We start from the raw sequence: 15,626 nt of genomic DNA on the forward strand, positions 1-15,626 counted from the left end.
GAAACTGTTCTTTGTCCTGCAGGCCCCACTCTTGCTTGGTACCAACTTGGTACCTTTGCTGACCCAACTTTTGACGCTCTCCTTCCCTCTGCCTGTTCCTCTCTCTGGACCATCCCCTCCTGTCCTCCTGCTGCTGGCCAGGTGCCGCCTTTCCCCCTGCCCGGGGCTCATCCACCCTCCGCCATGCCCAGAGCTCTGCTTCTCTGCACCGTGCATGTTTGCCCTGCTCATGGAGCCTGTGGCAAGGTCTCTACCTCCCATCATTTCCACCCAGAGGTTTTGAACTACGCTTTTGTGCTGTTCATAGAACAAATGAACATCTCAATGTTGTGCTGTTTGTAACAGACATGACGCAGCGGCGTTAGGAAGGCTGGTGAGCTGCAGAGCTTTATCCATCTAAAGGACTGTTTTGTAAACACCATTATTCATCCTTTCTATGCAGGTAAGTGCTGTTGAAACACACAGCGTGGAGTCACAGCCTCATTTATAAGGAATAATCAGGAAATAACTTAATATTGGTGGAATAAACACATAAAACCCGCCCCCCCCCCGCGCCCGCTGCTCTCCCCTCAGGGAGCCCGCGCGCTCCCGGCAGCCAATCAGTGGCCCCGGCGCCCTCTGGCGGCACGGGGAGGGGCGGTGGCGGCGTTCGCGCAGTGCGCCTGCGCGGCGCGGGATGAGGGTGTCTTCGCTGAGGCGCCGCGCGCCTCTCGTTCCTCACCACCCACAAAATGGCGGCGCCTGCCGAGGCGCCGGTGGCGGCCGAGGGCCGGTTCCGTACGCGCGATGTCCTCGTACCCGGCGGCCCCTCCGACTTCGGGTCACTGCTGCTGTCAGCGCCGGTGCTGGCGGGGCTGGAGGCGGCTGGGTTCCACAGGCCGTCACCGGTCCAGCTGAAAGCCATCCCGCTGGGGCGCTGCGGCCTGGGTGGGTGAGCGGGACGGCCGGGTGAGGGGCCGGGGGTACCCTGAGGCTTACAGTGACCTCTGTGGCGGTTCTTTCCAGATCTCATCGTGCAGGCCAAGTCTGGCACGGGTAAAACCTGCGTGTTCTCTACCATCGCCCTGGACGCGGTGCTGCTGGAGAGCCCCGCCACGCAGGTGAGCCGTGGTACCGGTACGGGTGAGGGGAGCGGGCTTGGCTTTGTGAGGGGAATCGCTGTTTTTCTTGGGAAAATGGTATTGTCGCCTGTGAGACATAGTATTTGAAGTCATCACAACTCGACGCAGGGCTTTAATCTCTGGAGTCATTCTGAAGCTTTCAAATTTTACTCTTTGTCCCTTACAGATTCTGATCTTGGCTCCTACACGAGAGATTGCTGTGCAGATTCATGCTGTAATCACAACTATAGGAATAAAAATGGAAGGCTTGGAATGCCATGTCTTCATTGGAGGGACTCCTTTGAACCAGGACAAAATCAGGCTAAAGAAGTGCCACATAGCAGTTGGCTCCCCAGGTATGATCGAGCTTAGTTGTACTTCACATACGGTGTGAGAGTTCACTGTACAATAATTGGTGCTTTTCAAATCGGGATTGAGGGTTTTTTTTAGTAATAGGGGATAGTCTCAAAGGTTTAAGTGCCAGAGGTATTTAGACCAGCTTTTTTTAGTGAGAGATTATTCCAAATATTTTTTTTTTTAAGGCTTATTAAAATAAATTGAAAAAAAATTACAAAGTTCATCATTAGAACCTTTCAATTAATATTTCTGAAGTTCCTTTTACTTACTTTTTCACATGTAGGTCGAATAAAACAGCTCATAGAGTTGGACTACTTGAATACAGCCAGTATCCGGCTTTTCATTCTTGATGAAGCAGACAAGCTCCTAGAAGAAGGCAGCTTTCAGGAACAAATCAAGTAAGAAAAAGATTTCTCATGCATTTATCTGTAGATTAGATCCATATTTAATAGTCATTCCCATTTCTTTGTCTTCCAGTTGGATTTACTCTTCACTGCCAGCCAATAAGCAGGTGCTTGCTGTTTCAGCTACTTACCCTGAGTCATTAGCTAATGCTTTGACTAGGTACATGAGAGAGCCAACCTTTGTGAGGTTGAACCCCACTGACCCAAGTCTCGTTGGTAAGTAGGAGTTTGTTTATAATGATAATTGTTATCAGTAGGTTAAGAAGAGTATACTAAACTCAAAATATATACCTTTAAAACTTGTGATTCTTCACAACTTCCCTCCACAATTGAGTTGATAAGTTTATGAAGTATTAATTCCCAGCATTGATGTATTTAAAATATCAGGAATGAGTGTTGTTTTCTTGTCAGTTGAAAAAATATCTCAGCCTGTTAAGAAAAACCTGTCCTACAGTTCCTCAGTTGGCACATGTGTATCCTTGTTGAAATTTCAAGTCTTTGTTTTGGCTGTGGTGACATGTGTTGGCAGCAGAGTAGCACTGCACATATTCTTTATGGAAACCCTTAACCTGATCGGTTGTTTTGTTTCATGCTCAGGGCTGAAGCAGTATTACAAAATTGTGAATTCCCATCCACTTCCACATAAAACATTTGAGGAAAAAACGCAGCACCTACAGGAGTTGTTCAGCAAGATTCCATTTAATCAAGCCTTGGTCTTCTCAAATTTGCACAGCAGGTAATCAATTTAAAATGAAATCTTTAAAAAAGCATGTTTGGAAGCAGTGGTTGTAATATCCAGTCATGGATAAGCTTACATAGACCTTCTGTACAGTCTTAAAGCAAAATACAGATTTCAGATCTGAAATGCAGTATGAAATACTGAAAATGAAGGAATGCTTTAGCATGAAGATACCTCGTATGTATATGACATGATGTCCTCTTGTCCCTTTTCATCTGTAAGGTGACTGTTGTAGACATAAAAACATGAAGCTGTCAGTTTTGGGCTGTTGTCCTTGGCTGTAAAGAGTAGCCTGTTGTTAAGACACAACCACAGAGGTTAGGTTTGCTGTTTTAGTTACAGTTAAGGTCCCTTCCAACCCAAACCATTCTATGATTCTGTGATTTTCATTTTCATTGTGTATATTCTGTCAGGGCTCAACATTTAGCTGAAATACTGACATCCAGAGGCTTTCCTGCTGAGTGCATTTCAGGTAAGTGCATTCAAAACTTTCAGGTTCTATTGAAGTTGTGCCTAAAATAGGAAAATTAGGCTTAAATCTTGGTTTACATGGCCTCTGCTTAAATAACTGAGAATAGCATTTGAATGTTCATAACTTTTTAGGACTTAATCAATGTAAAAATTAATATTAAATTTTCTTGTTTTCAAATTTGTTTGGAGTCATTTTTATGGATGTCCAGATGAGTGCATTGGTTTATTTGTAAAGAGAAAGTTTACTTACATCTGTGGGTTGAAGAGTGTTTCTTTAGGGTGCAGATGTTGAATCTAAATATTTTTTCCATTACTAGCTTCTCTCTGAAAAGCTGATAGCTGCCACCTAATGTCTGTTAGACACCTTGAATTTTTACTTCGTGTTTTTCATGTCATCCATTTAAGTAAAAATACACTTAAAGTCAGTGGTGTTCAAGTGGGCTGAATATCTACATAATTGGTTTCTCTTTAAAAACGGAAGAATTTTCGTTCTGGATTTTCTTGTTTTCAACTTTTTGTTTGTTCCTTGTTTACTCATTTGGGGCTGGTGTCTGAGGAAGTTTCTCTTAACCTTATTTCTGATCTCATCTACATTTGTACAAAGCAATGTTTTGTAGAATTTGAGGGGTAGGAAACTGAAGAATGTAATCTGCTTCTCATTTCTGTCTTTCTAGGCAACATGAATCAAAATCAACGACTTGATGCTATGGCTAAATTAAAGCAGTTCCACTGTAGAGTTCTCATTTCCACGGACTTGGTGAGTTAGTGCTTTATAGCATACATGGGTATTGCAGATAAAGTTACTTCAGAGAATAAGATTTGACTTGGAATTGAATAGAAAATAAATGCTCTGATAAAGGATGTGACTTGAGTGCTGCGTGTGACTTTTTTGCACTGTGAAACTTCGAAATTGTCCCTTGTTTCTCATCTGGCTCAAAAATAGTCTTTAATTTCTGTTGCTTTGCAGAAGCTTATAGGGATTTCAGAGGAGTAGAATTGTTTCCTTTGGATAGGTGCTATGGGAAGGAGCAGTCTGTTTCTCTAGTACAATATGGTCACAATAGTAACATTGCAAACAACTTTTAAATAGAGCAGTGGTTATGTTTGAGGCACTCTCAGCTTCTTCATGGTTGAAGAAGAAGGTAGTATTTTTCCTCTTTGATCTTTTCAGGCCTTGTCATGAAAGGGTTACTGCGTGCTGTGGGGTTGGATTTTTTGATGGTGTGGGGGGAAAACTGTGCTTGTATTTGATACATAGAAGGCATAAGAAAAATGATCCCTAGGTTTCATTGTCCCAATGCAATATGCTTATTTTACATGTAATACTGTAAACTGGCTGGAAAATTGTAGGTACTTTATGGAATATCTTAACAACTAAAAGTTATAATATGAGCAGTTACTCCCAGATGCATTGTATTTATTTAAGATCGTTATGTTCAGCATATTCAGTTATCCATCCCCTTCTCTCCTCATTTTCTCAAGACATCTCGTGGAATTGATGCTGAGAAGGTGAATTTGGTTGTCAACCTGGATGTGCCTCTAGACTGGGAAACGTACATGCATCGTATTGGCAGAGCTGGGCGCTTTGGTAAGAACACTCATGGGTTGAACACTCATTGAGCTTGCACTAGAGCTTCACAGGCTCTGGATAGGTAACTACACTTTGCTGCATATCACAGGAACTTTAGGTTTATCTGTTACATACTGCTGCCGTGGGGAGGAAGAAAACATGATGATGAAAATTGCTCAGAAGTGTAATCTTCAGCTGCTTCCTCTACCAGGTATGTTCTGTCCTATGAATGCAACTTTCTGTTAGTTGTTTTCCATTGCTCAGAGCTCAGACAAGTGCACAGGGAACTGGCGTGTACCTTCTGTTGCATTAATTTTGGCAGAGGTTTTTCATCCTCTGCGCTCTGACTTCTTGTGTAACTGCCACAGTTGGGTGAAGCAATAGGAAATGAACTTAGTGCATGCCTGTGGATAGGGAGAAGAGCTCTCATCCAGCTGCTGCTTAAGCAACTACATAACTACTTGGATTTCCAGAAATCTAGTATTAAGCCTTTTTCAGGCTGTAAGATACTGCAGGAGCAGGAAGGAAGGATTTGAAACAGCAGATTTGCTACCCTTGCTTTGCCAGAAGCTGTTCAGCTGGAAATGTAGCATTTGCTGCCTTGCATGAGTTCTAATTTTTTGTCTGCTTAAGTAGAATATGACAAACAGGTGACAAATAATGCAGTGCTGTTTGTCTTGATCGACTTTTTGATGCCTTCTATGAAGAAAAGTTCTGGCTATTTGAGCTTTTTCAAGGATGGAAGGGGTCAGTTTCTAGCTCTAATGTGTCTTAACATCTGCTGTTTTGTGTAGCTTTTCTGCGGTGCTCATCTGAGTTCTGGAGGGAAGGATGCCTTAACTGAGTGCCTTAACTGTGTGCCTGCTTGTTCTCTTTTGTGCAGAGTCCATACCTCCTGGAATGATGGATCAGTTTGAAGATGGGGAGGTAGAAGTCAAACCTGTTATACATACAGATGCTCCAGTGAATTCTGACACTGTGTGTCTTAAACCAGAGGGGCCAGTACGGCAGCCTGTCCAAAATAGTTTTTCAGAGGTGCGCCAGCCTTTCTCTAACCTTCCAGGTGATAATTCTTCTGCAGAAAGGCCAAAAAAGGCTCCAAAGCAAAAGCAGATAAAGTGCGCAAATTCTGCAAATACAGACAAAGGTGGTAGTAGAAAACCCCAAATTTCGAGTCGTGGCACAGAACAGAGGAATCAAGTCAAAACCATCTCTAGAAGGGATGGACAATATAATGCTCAGGCTGCAGATGAGGAGGCCTTAAAAAAAAATCTTCCCAGAATTCCATGCTTGTCTTCTTTCAAAAACACACCCAACCATCCCTGGAGCTTCTCGGAGTTTGTTGAAGACTATGAATGTTTCATCAAAGAAGGGTTGGATAGAGAAGTAGAAATTTTAAGAAGCTACTCAGGCCCGGGAGAACAATGTGAGCTCCCCAGAAATGGTGATGTAGAATGGAAAGAGGTGGAACCTTATCCAGAGATGGTAGCAAATGGTGGTGTGTCTGGAGACAGTGATGATTCATACAGTTCCACAGCTTCTTCCAGTAGCAGGGAAAACAACTCTGGCTTTGAAGCTTTTTCAGATACACGGGAGAAGAAGGGCATGAATGCTGTTCCCCCAGCACGTCAAAGTCGTGCAGGTTTCTGCCCTGCACCAGACAGGCCTCAAAAGCTATCACAAGTCCCGAAGCAAAACCAAGTGAAAAAGAAAGTTCTGAAACAAAATGCTAAACAAAAGCAAAGCCGTGACCATCGCTTCCCTAGTCCTGCCACGAGAACAACTGAAGATGACTGCTCCTGCAGCTCGTGGGATGACGGTGTTCCTGCTGAGGATTTGAGTTACAAAAACTACTGGAAATACTATTACCAGGCATGGCAAAACTACTGTGCTGCAGTGTCTCAGTACACAGAAAGTTACAGACAGTTCAGGTGGATGAGTGCCTATCATGCCAACTCGGTCTATTTTCAGGAACTGCTGAAAAGTGATTGATGTGTTCACGCTGCCATCAGGGTGGCTGGTGGGTGCAATGAGGGGACACTATCTGTGGAAACAACTGCTGGTCTAGGCGTACACTGACAAATGGACATTGTTTAAGAGTGAAGAAAACTTGTCTAGGTAAATGTCTTACATGCATTCCAGTGCTGGTGTTACGAGTTTTTAATAAAAGGAAATGAAAGAGCTGGATGTTCAGTTGCAATCTTTACAATGCAAAGTAAACCAGGGAAGAGAAAAGGCAGCCACTTACACCTAAGAAACGTCAGTAAGGAGAAAATACAAACCAGCCCCAGTTTTCCTTGGCTTGTTTTCCATCTGACTTGCAGGTGAAGATGAATTCATGGTAAGGCTACATGGGCTGTTTATAGCTGGAGATTAATTTCATTTCCCATAGTTCTCTTATTAAACACCAGGCACTGATTATATACCACGTAAGCAGCAGAGTGAAACCATTTCAATGTCTGTATTGCTAATTTCAGTCTGGTTAATTAACACTGTGTAAATAACATTTCTATAGGTGGGTGTATGGCATACAGTGCAGTAGAGGATGGTTTAATTATGTAGAAAACGTGCAGCAATCATAATTGGTCTGTGCCTGTGGGTGCAGCAGTATCAGACTCACCACACTTCGAGGAAAGCTTTAATTAGAAATAAAATTACCTGTTAGTACTAAAACTAATTGGTGTTTCCTGTGGCTTGCACTGCTCTGTGTGTAGGTGTCCTGAAGCAGGACGAGGAGAGTGCTGGTTGGCTCTGGGTACTGAGCCTAGGTTGACTCCATGCTAATTTTGAAACTTCATCTTCTGGCTTTAGTATGTTTGGGATCAGAGAGATGGATTTCTTCTAGTTTCTTTGATTTCTCAAAGTTTAGCAGAGCAGATACAGTTTGTGTGGGGTTTTTGTCAGAGTAAGGCTGGAATTTTCTTATTAAAAGCTTCCTCCCTACCATGAACTGTACTTCCAGTGAGACTTGCTGCTTTAATTTGGTGAAATGGGTGTCTTCAGGAATGTTTGGTTGCTCACCTTCAACAACTTTGAAATCCATTTTGAGAAACAGAGTATGTTTTCACTCAGCTTACATAAACCACTCGCTGCCTGAGATTTCCAAATGTTCCTGTGTAATTCCCCCTGCAAATCCCGTGGTGTCCCTGGCAGTACTTCCAACCTTCTTGTGGAGTGGTGGGTCTAAACTTTATACCACGCAGTTCAGGCTCCCTTCACTGTGCAGGAGAACTGTAAGTTTGATCTAGCTCAGGAGTGGCTCAGAAATGCAGCCCGAGCCTGGCGAGCAGGGGCCTGCGGGCGCTGTGTGGTGTCCTGCAGCGGGGTGATGCTGGCCCCTCGTGGGTGTCAGCCTTTACTGCAAGAGAGGAAAGTGTCCTGTCACCTCCTCTGTTCAGCTCTAATGCTGTGGGTGTTAGAGGCCACCTCACAGGAAATGTGAATTTCAGCTTAATGAATTCTGAAAATTTGAATTAATACCTCTAAGGGACAGTTTCTGTTTTGTGGTTGGAACAAGCTGGCCCTGTCTGCAATACAGAATGCAAGACTTTGGCCTAAACAGAATTGCCAAGATGAGATTGCCCTTTAAAAGAAAGGCACAAGATGTGCTCTTTGAACATAATAAATATCTTGTTAGAAGTATTGTTCCTTCTGTACTGTTTTCTCCTGCCTTCTTCCCTCTGTGTCACAAACCACCTCAGGGAGGGGGCCCACCTAGGTTTTGCCTGCACAGTTTGAGAAGGCCAAGAGATAGGATTTTTGCTTCCAAGATGAATTTTGTTGCAGCTCTTAATGTTCAAAAGGAGGATACTGTAGGAGATGCACTTAGGTATCTGCATTATTGCTCTCCTATAACATCTTGGACATCCTGCTGTTTTTATTTATGGTTGCTTAAGTAGGAGTTTAAATGTTTAACTGTTTAAATGCAACTCAAGTGGCTCAGGCCAAACCCCAGAGTTCTCCAAAAGAACCTCCCAGAATGTTTTTTTGTAAGAAATCTACAGCAGCATCTTGGTATTTGTGGCACATATTCTGTTTAATCCAGATTGGATACATCAGGTACAGCAGTGGCACAAGACTCAATACTGTAAATGATATACAAGTTTCAACATATGCACTACAATTCCAAAAGAAGACAACAGGAAACTTGGTTCTTCTAGAAAGTTGTTCTCAAATGAAGCTACCTGCAGTTGTATACAGTACATTTTGTATCTGTCCTCTGATGTTTGTAAGCAAAGCCCATTTATAGTACGAAAATAGAAAATAATAAGGTCGAGAGCTTCTCCTAACATAAAACTTCTAAAGAAAACACCATTGCATTGGAATGCCTCACTGATTTATCAAAAATAGACCATCACACATGTTTTGTAAGATACTTCATTGGTCCGAGGAGCCAGTGGAGAGGTCCAGAGGAGCTCCCACCCATAGTTGCAACAGAACAGAGAAGAGCATTTGGTGTGGTTGGTTAACTTCTCACCCAGACAGCTGTGTGACTTCTGTGACTAGCACTAGTTTAAACCAGAATGAAAAGAAACACGTGCACACATATACACACAGAGTAACAGACTACTGACTGAGAGGGAAACTCGAGAAGGAATTTTCACAAGCTCTTTGTCACCTGCTCTTTCGACTGTTCCACCTGAAGTTTTTCTGGCACACTTTTGCACTCTGAATGTGAGTAGCAGTACTTTTCTGGTATGCTTTCCCCAGAATTCTCTGGTGTTTTGTAGGTGTTCATGAATTGAGCTTCACTTACTGAAGGAGGAGGTATCAAACTCTCTACAGCTTGGGTAATTGGCAGAGAGGTGAAATGACTTCTTCGAGGTCACTTAGTGATTCATCAAGACAGGAGTAGAACACAGGTTGCTAGAACACAGATGCCAACTCCTAGCTCTAATCAATATGCACGCTGCCTTCTGTTGGCTCTTAAAAAGTTTTAGAAAGATGAAACCTTTATGAAGAGTGTTTCTGGTATCATTAAATGTGAAGCCTAAAAACTCGAGCTCTGAAGTCATGTATGTAGCGCAGTTGTTTAAAGTGTTGGAGAAAAATATGTGATTTTTTAAAATCAACTAAGATACATTTGATTGGTAAATTATATGGAAAAGGTGTATTAATCACCTCTACCATTTACTTTAAAAGCAGAATAAAGTCTTCAGTTCAAAGCTGCTGATATTCACAAGCCATCCATGAATGCTGACTTTGTAACTCTGCCATAGACAAAATATTACAGGATCCAAGGGATGGTGCAACCCATAAATAAAAGGTGATTTTTAATTCACTGAATTTGCTGTACAATACATGTAAGATACAACATGTTTACAACCTCTTTACTTAAAAAAGCAAACTATTTGAAGAAACATTGCTTGCTTTAGCTGGGATTAATCCAATTTTTCATGCACACACCTGAAGCTGTCTACACTAGAATGAGAAATGCTGGTTTGCAGTTTGTATTATCAACTGTTTCAGGTTAAACAAGCAGCATTGATTCAAATTTGGTATTTCTGGCCAACTGTAAAGAAGGATGTATTTTGAATTCCCTGTTAGCTTTATTCCATGCTAAAGCTGTGTGTTACTTGGTTCACCTTTTCCCTAGTTCCTTTTAACAATGATAATCATTTGGCAGACAAAAGTAGTCTCCGGGATAAGAATTTCCTGTAGAAAGTTTTATATCCCTCTTCTGTTGGTAGGCAGCTAATTTACAATCTGCTGAGGATGTACAATGGGAGCAAGAGAGGAAAAATAAGGAAGGAATTATGACTGAACAGCAGGGGAAAAAGCCTTGGCATTGAGATCTATCAGCCTGGAATAAGCTCTCCAGGGAAGCAGTTGAATTCCTTTCCTTGGAGAATTTTAAATCTAATCTAGAGAAAGTAACACAATATATTTCAGTGAAGGATCTTCTGCAGGCAGAGGAGGGATTGCTTTTCTTAATTCTTTCTGTGGCCTCATCTTTGTGGGTGTCGTTAAGATTTTTTAAGGAAAATTAAGGTGGATTTCAGAAAGCCTAGATGGAAGTCAAAGCCTAGATGTAGAAGCTATTTCTCATTATTCTTTGCCAATTAGGCTTCTATTAGCAGCCTAATGCCAGGTGTGGAGAGAGTAAATCTACTACTAGAATATGCTGAAAATCTGTGAAAACAGATTTCCTTCAGAAAAGGTTTTGGAAAGGGAACAAAATGGTCTTGCTCCTTTGATATGTTTAATATTGCTTTATGACAGACTGAAAAAAATAATCCCCTTCTACTTGCTTTTTGTACAAACAATCTGTTTTTATTTATTTTTAATGAACTTTTCTAAAACTATAAAAGGTGGTAAAGAATTACAGGGAGGGGGAAGGCTTTTGAAATGAACTGCCAACATACTAGAGACACTTTGTTAAGCAGTCTTGCTGATCAGGCTGTTTTATACTACCTGCCTTCCAGAGAGGTGTCAGGACTAGAACCTACCAAAGTTGCTGGACGCTTGTCCACCTGGATGTAGCCCACAGCTGAAGAAGCCCCTTCCTTCCGTGTGCATCAGGACTGAGCAGGATTGCAGGGGTAAGTGCTGGTTGTAAATCTGTGTCACTGCGTGTGCGTGGCCCTGGGGAAGGGCAGAGGGGTGCTGGTCAGGCAGGGCAGCACTGGGCACTCCTGGAGAGAACGGCCTGAATCCTTCGGTTAAAATTCTGGCCAAGGAATTTTCAGGAGTGTCTTGGCCTTATCTCAGCAATCATAGAATAAATTAGGTTGGAAAAGACCTTTAAGATTATCCAGTCCAACCATTCCCCAGCACTGCCAAGGCCAACACTAAACCATGTCACTAAGGGCCTTGCCTACACAGTTTGGGAACACTTCCAGGGCCGGTGACTCCAGCACTGCCCTGGGCAGCCTGTTCCAACGCCTGAGCACCCTTTGGGGAAGGAATTGTTCCTCATCTCCATCTAAACTTCCCCTGGCGCAGCTTGAGGCCGTTTCCTCTTGTCCTGTTGCTCGTTACTTAGGAGAAGAGATCGATCCCCACCTCACTACAGCCTCCTTTGGGATGGTTGCTAAGTTGGTTTAGAAGTTGCCAAGACGGTTTAGAAGTTGCTATTTCACTATTATAAAGAGCCTTGCAATTTAGTAAAGCTAATTGCCTCCTTTCATTGTGGGAGTAAGAGGCTGTAGTGCAGCTCCCATGCTCTTCCCTTCTTCCCTGCGTTCCGTTTGAAGGATGCTGTGTTATGCCCTACCAACCACTGATCCAATGGTGAGAGATTCTTGTCTTTGCTGTTTCCATGAATGCACAGAGCTCTCATAATGAGGATGTAGCTGTGTTGGGCAATGCAGGGAGGTTTTGTACTAGCATATTTTCAAGAGCTTTCAGAAGCATTACTCAGTCTACTTCAAATCCGTGTATCAAGGGAGCTAATGCTTCCATTAAAAATATTTTTAGCCCTGTTCCTCTAGGCTCAGACTGCCTTAATTTTGTCTGTCTTTATCCTCTGAAAGTCTGCGCATGGGGCAGCACCTGCTAAGTTAATGGTAGAAGAGGCAAGCCATATATTTTTGAGCAAGGATAACAATGATTCCTCTTCTGTGGAAGAGAACAAAGGCCATGGCTGCCTTGACAACCTGAGCCCAAGCAGCCAGCCAGAAACCCCAGGGACTGGTTTTCCTCCTTATTTATTTTTTTATTTTCCTCTAAAAAATGTTGTTGGGTTTTCTTTTCTTTCCAAAAAGCATCTGGATTGATGGCAATTAAACACACCAATAGCGCTCCAGACAAGGGCTGCCGTGATTGCTATTTACAGACAAATGGGTGCAGAGAGATGAAGTGGTTTGTTTACCACTCCACAGTAAATCAGGAATAAGAAAGGCAGCACTGAGAGTCCGTGGTGAGTCCCTGGCTCTTTGTAATCATGTACTCCTGCACACTGGAAGGAGCACTGTGCCCTGTCAGCACAGTCACATTTAACCCTCGTTCTGTGCCAGTGTCAATGACGTTGCAAGGTGGTGAGTGGTGGAGAGCAAGGCCTCTGATCTACAAGAGTGAGGGTGTTCAGGTGGGGAGCAGATGATGAAAAATAATGAAATTAAAGCACAGCAAAGAGTAAATTAAAACATCAAGAAAAACTCAATTGTGGTAAGATTAACTGCAGTATAACCTCCTACAGGAAGCAGCAAAGGCAGAGCATTTTAATCATTTAAAACAGGACTAAACATAGTTTTGGGTAACATATTACAGCACTGGAATAAATGACTATAAGCTGGTGCAGCTACTGAAGGCTTAACCATAGCCCTAATATTCCTAGGATGTGGTAGGTTTCCAAGGAGGCTATTGAGTTAATGCATCAGCCACCCGAGACTGTTCTCTAGACTAAGAGGTTAGGAGTGCTAACAAAGCACATTGCTAGCTTGCATGTTTAAGTCAGCATGTAGGTCTATTTATCTATCTATACATGTATGTGTCTATTTATTTATATGTGTATGCATGTATATGTGTATATAAATATTACATCAGGATAGATTATGACAGATGTTAAAAAAAAGGCATCCCTTTGCTGAATCAGCCTCAAACATGCTTCATGTAGTTCTTTTAGCTCCAGTGTTGGTAAAATCACTGTTCAGAAACAGGACACTTGAAATGTTCCCTTATTATCTACAAGCTGTTGGGTGCATCACCATTCCTGGGTGTGAGTAGGGCCTTGAAGAGGCGTTTGTGCATGACCACAGTAATTAGCCGAAGTGTATGACGGATGGAAAGCTGGGTGATGGTATTCCTCACTCTGCCCTTCGTGGGTCCCACCTGATATGAAAAGGGGACTTGAGAAAGGCAGAATGGAAGGAAAATGTTACTCATCTTAGTGGGGGGGAAATCAGTTGTGTTTCAGAACCATTTCCTTGCAATAAATCATTCCTAGAAAGATCTATGCGAGGACTGGCCACAGCTTAGTGAGAAGTGTCAGCGTCTTGGCAGTACCACACAGTGTTGCTGCAGGTTTTGGTTCACTAGAAGTGTGTGACTTTTCCCAAACTAAATGTAGAACTGCAAAAACAAAACGCTGTCTATACCACACTTGATCAAGTGTTTTCCAAACTCCAGTACTGCTCCCCCTTCTCAAGTGGATGCATGCTGTAGATCTTGTGCTGGGACTGGAGATATAAAACTGCAAACCTAGTCTACCCCCAAAATCAATGCAACCCAGAAGCCATTGATGAGACAGCTGGAGCCCTAAGACTGCGAAAAAGCCAAATACCTCTCTGTCCATGCAAGATATTTGGCTCTGGGGTTAATTATTATCAAGTATAGATCCAGACATTATTTGGCTACTATTTACAATAGGTTGTATATCCAGTGCTAGCAAAGAAATTGATCTAGAGAAACCAAAAATGAAAACCCATGGGCATACATTACAAGAAACCTCTGTCAGCCTGATGAAGGCGTGATGCAGTTGAGCTCGGTGCTTTCTCATTCTTTGCCATTTGTGTGTCTAGGATTAAAAAAGAATCCTACCTTGGTTTTTATTGTTTTCCTGTTTAAAAATACAGAACTGGTAATCTAGTCACACTCTTACAAGTAAGTGATAACAAAATCAGAAAGCAGATCCCCCTGTGGGACTAAAACTCTACTAAAGCTTGTCTTTTTTTTTTTTTCTTGTTGGTTTTTTTTTTTTTGCACAAATATGTTTTCACAGACAATAATTAGCAGACAAACACACTGTTTGCAATTGCACTGTATTGACTTAAAAGGCGGATACAAAATTGGCTAAATAAAGAATGCCATCCAGGGTGGAGTAGGTGGGGGGGGGTGTGTGTGTGCACATGGGTGTGCTGACACGTGCTTGTGTTTTCCTACTGTGCAGCCAATCATGGGCACGTGCTCTGCTCTGTGTAACTCGGGGCTTGTGCTGCACACTCGCACGCACACACACACAGAGGAATGGAATAGGTTTCTGTGCCAGGTGGCTTCTTTGTCTATAGCTTTTCCTATAAAAGAAAAAAAACCAAAATGTGAAATTTTGGTTGGTTTAAAGGTTCTGCTCCATGAAGAAAAAAAAAAAAAATTCACAAAATCCATTGTTTTTCACCTTTTCAGTCATTTCCTCATGAATAAATATTATCCATTAAAAACCTTTAAAAAGGTGCTGCGATACACAGTGTTATATTCCCATTTTCTTTATTGACTCTTGTTGCCATGATGATTTTTTCCCTCCAGTCTCTGCAGGTGATTTTTGCCCTGTACCATGGCACAACCCGCTCTCCATGCAGGTTTTTCCTTTAACCAGCCTCTTCCTCCCTTTCCTAATCCTTCCTCAGTCCACAGCATGACGTGAGTCTGGAGAAAGCTGCCTCATTAGGTCTCCATTGCTAATTCGATGACAAAATGTCAGGTTGGTCCATCCAGGCACAATTTGCAGCAAGAAAGGAACATGGAGGTGTGGAGGGAGAGGGGCACTGGTCTTCCAGCCTCCTTCTGTGCATGAGACGTCTTACAAGGCAGAGACCTTGACTATGTTGCTTGTGGTGGTGGTGGGAATGTTCGTGGCGTGGCCGGGGCTGCTGGGTGGAGGTCTGCTCTCACCTTCTGGCGTGAGTGCTGGCGGCGTGGGGATGCTGATGATGGCTGTTGTTATCTGGGCAGTTTTGCAGTTCGGTCTCAGCCCATCATCTGATTTCATGTTGAGACTGGAACGACTAGAAAACAAATTTAGTGTTTGGCTTTTGCACTTTTCGGAACCAGACAGTAGAGAGGATGGGAATGGGACTTGTTCTTAATGAGCATCTTATTCCTCTGAACTAAGGGTACTGAAATATTCAGGAGGCTCCACTTAAATGTTCCCCCCAGTCCCTTCAAGGCATCATTTATTTCTACCCAGGTTACACTAAGCTGCTTTAATATTCCCCCAAGTTAGGATACAGCATTTCACAGGGTAAATCGTTCTATGTTTCTATTTCATTCTTGCATAATTCTAGTTTACTTAAGAGGGCATCTAAATGTACTGTCCTGTGCACTGCATC

General features: G+C 42.6%; 2 protein-coding genes across 8 annotated transcripts in view; one reads left to right on the forward strand and one right to left on the reverse strand.

The window, feature by feature from the left end:
* The first annotated feature begins 650 nt into the window (after nucleotides 1-650).
* Nucleotides 651-6,823, forward strand: DDX20 (DEAD-box helicase 20). The gene is made up of 11 exons (XM_030473051.1): nucleotides 651-927; nucleotides 1,006-1,100; nucleotides 1,288-1,456; nucleotides 1,741-1,855; nucleotides 1,935-2,077; nucleotides 2,459-2,597; nucleotides 3,014-3,072; nucleotides 3,746-3,828; nucleotides 4,554-4,659; nucleotides 4,751-4,852; nucleotides 5,525-6,823. The coding sequence occupies exons 1-11, from the start codon at nucleotides 732-734 to the stop codon at nucleotides 6,631-6,633; spliced, it is 2,316 nt and encodes a 771-aa protein (XP_030328911.1). The 5' UTR covers nucleotides 651-731; the 3' UTR covers nucleotides 6,634-6,823.
* A 1,829-nt stretch (nucleotides 6,824-8,652) lies between these two features.
* The window catches only part of KCND3 (potassium voltage-gated channel subfamily D member 3), a 130,816-nt gene continuing 123,842 nt past the window's right edge, over nucleotides 8,653-15,626 (reverse strand). For 6 of the 7 annotated variants that reach the window (XM_030473055.1, XM_030473053.1, XM_032920342.1 and 3 more), the window contains one exon: nucleotides 8,653-15,302. In XM_030473055.1, the coding sequence (XP_030328915.1) occupies nucleotides 15,098-15,302 (205 nt within the window). In that variant the 3' untranslated portion in view covers nucleotides 8,653-15,097. The remainder of the gene's footprint in view (nucleotides 15,303-15,626) is intronic. The other variant, XM_030473059.1, reaches the window with a different exon arrangement.

Source organism: Strigops habroptila, chromosome 18 (genome assembly GCF_004027225.2).
Source record: "Strigops habroptila isolate Jane chromosome 18, bStrHab1.2.pri, whole genome shotgun sequence".
Classification (NCBI taxonomy): domain Eukaryota; kingdom Metazoa; phylum Chordata; class Aves; order Psittaciformes; family Psittacidae; genus Strigops; species Strigops habroptila.

Bases quoted from the DNA above. Each gene is read 5' to 3' on its own strand.
- DDX20 (XM_030473051.1), top strand. From the start codon at position 732: ATGGCGGCGCCTGCCGAGGCGCCGGTGGCGGCCGAGGGCCGGTTCCGT. The intron at 2,598-3,013 runs GTAATCAATTTA...ATATTCTGTCAG, and splicing joins TTCTCAAATTTGCACAGCAG to GGCTCAACATTTAGCTGAAA. The intron at 4,660-4,750 runs GTAAGAACACTC...TGCATATCACAG, and splicing joins TGGCAGAGCTGGGCGCTTTG to GAACTTTAGGTTTATCTGTT.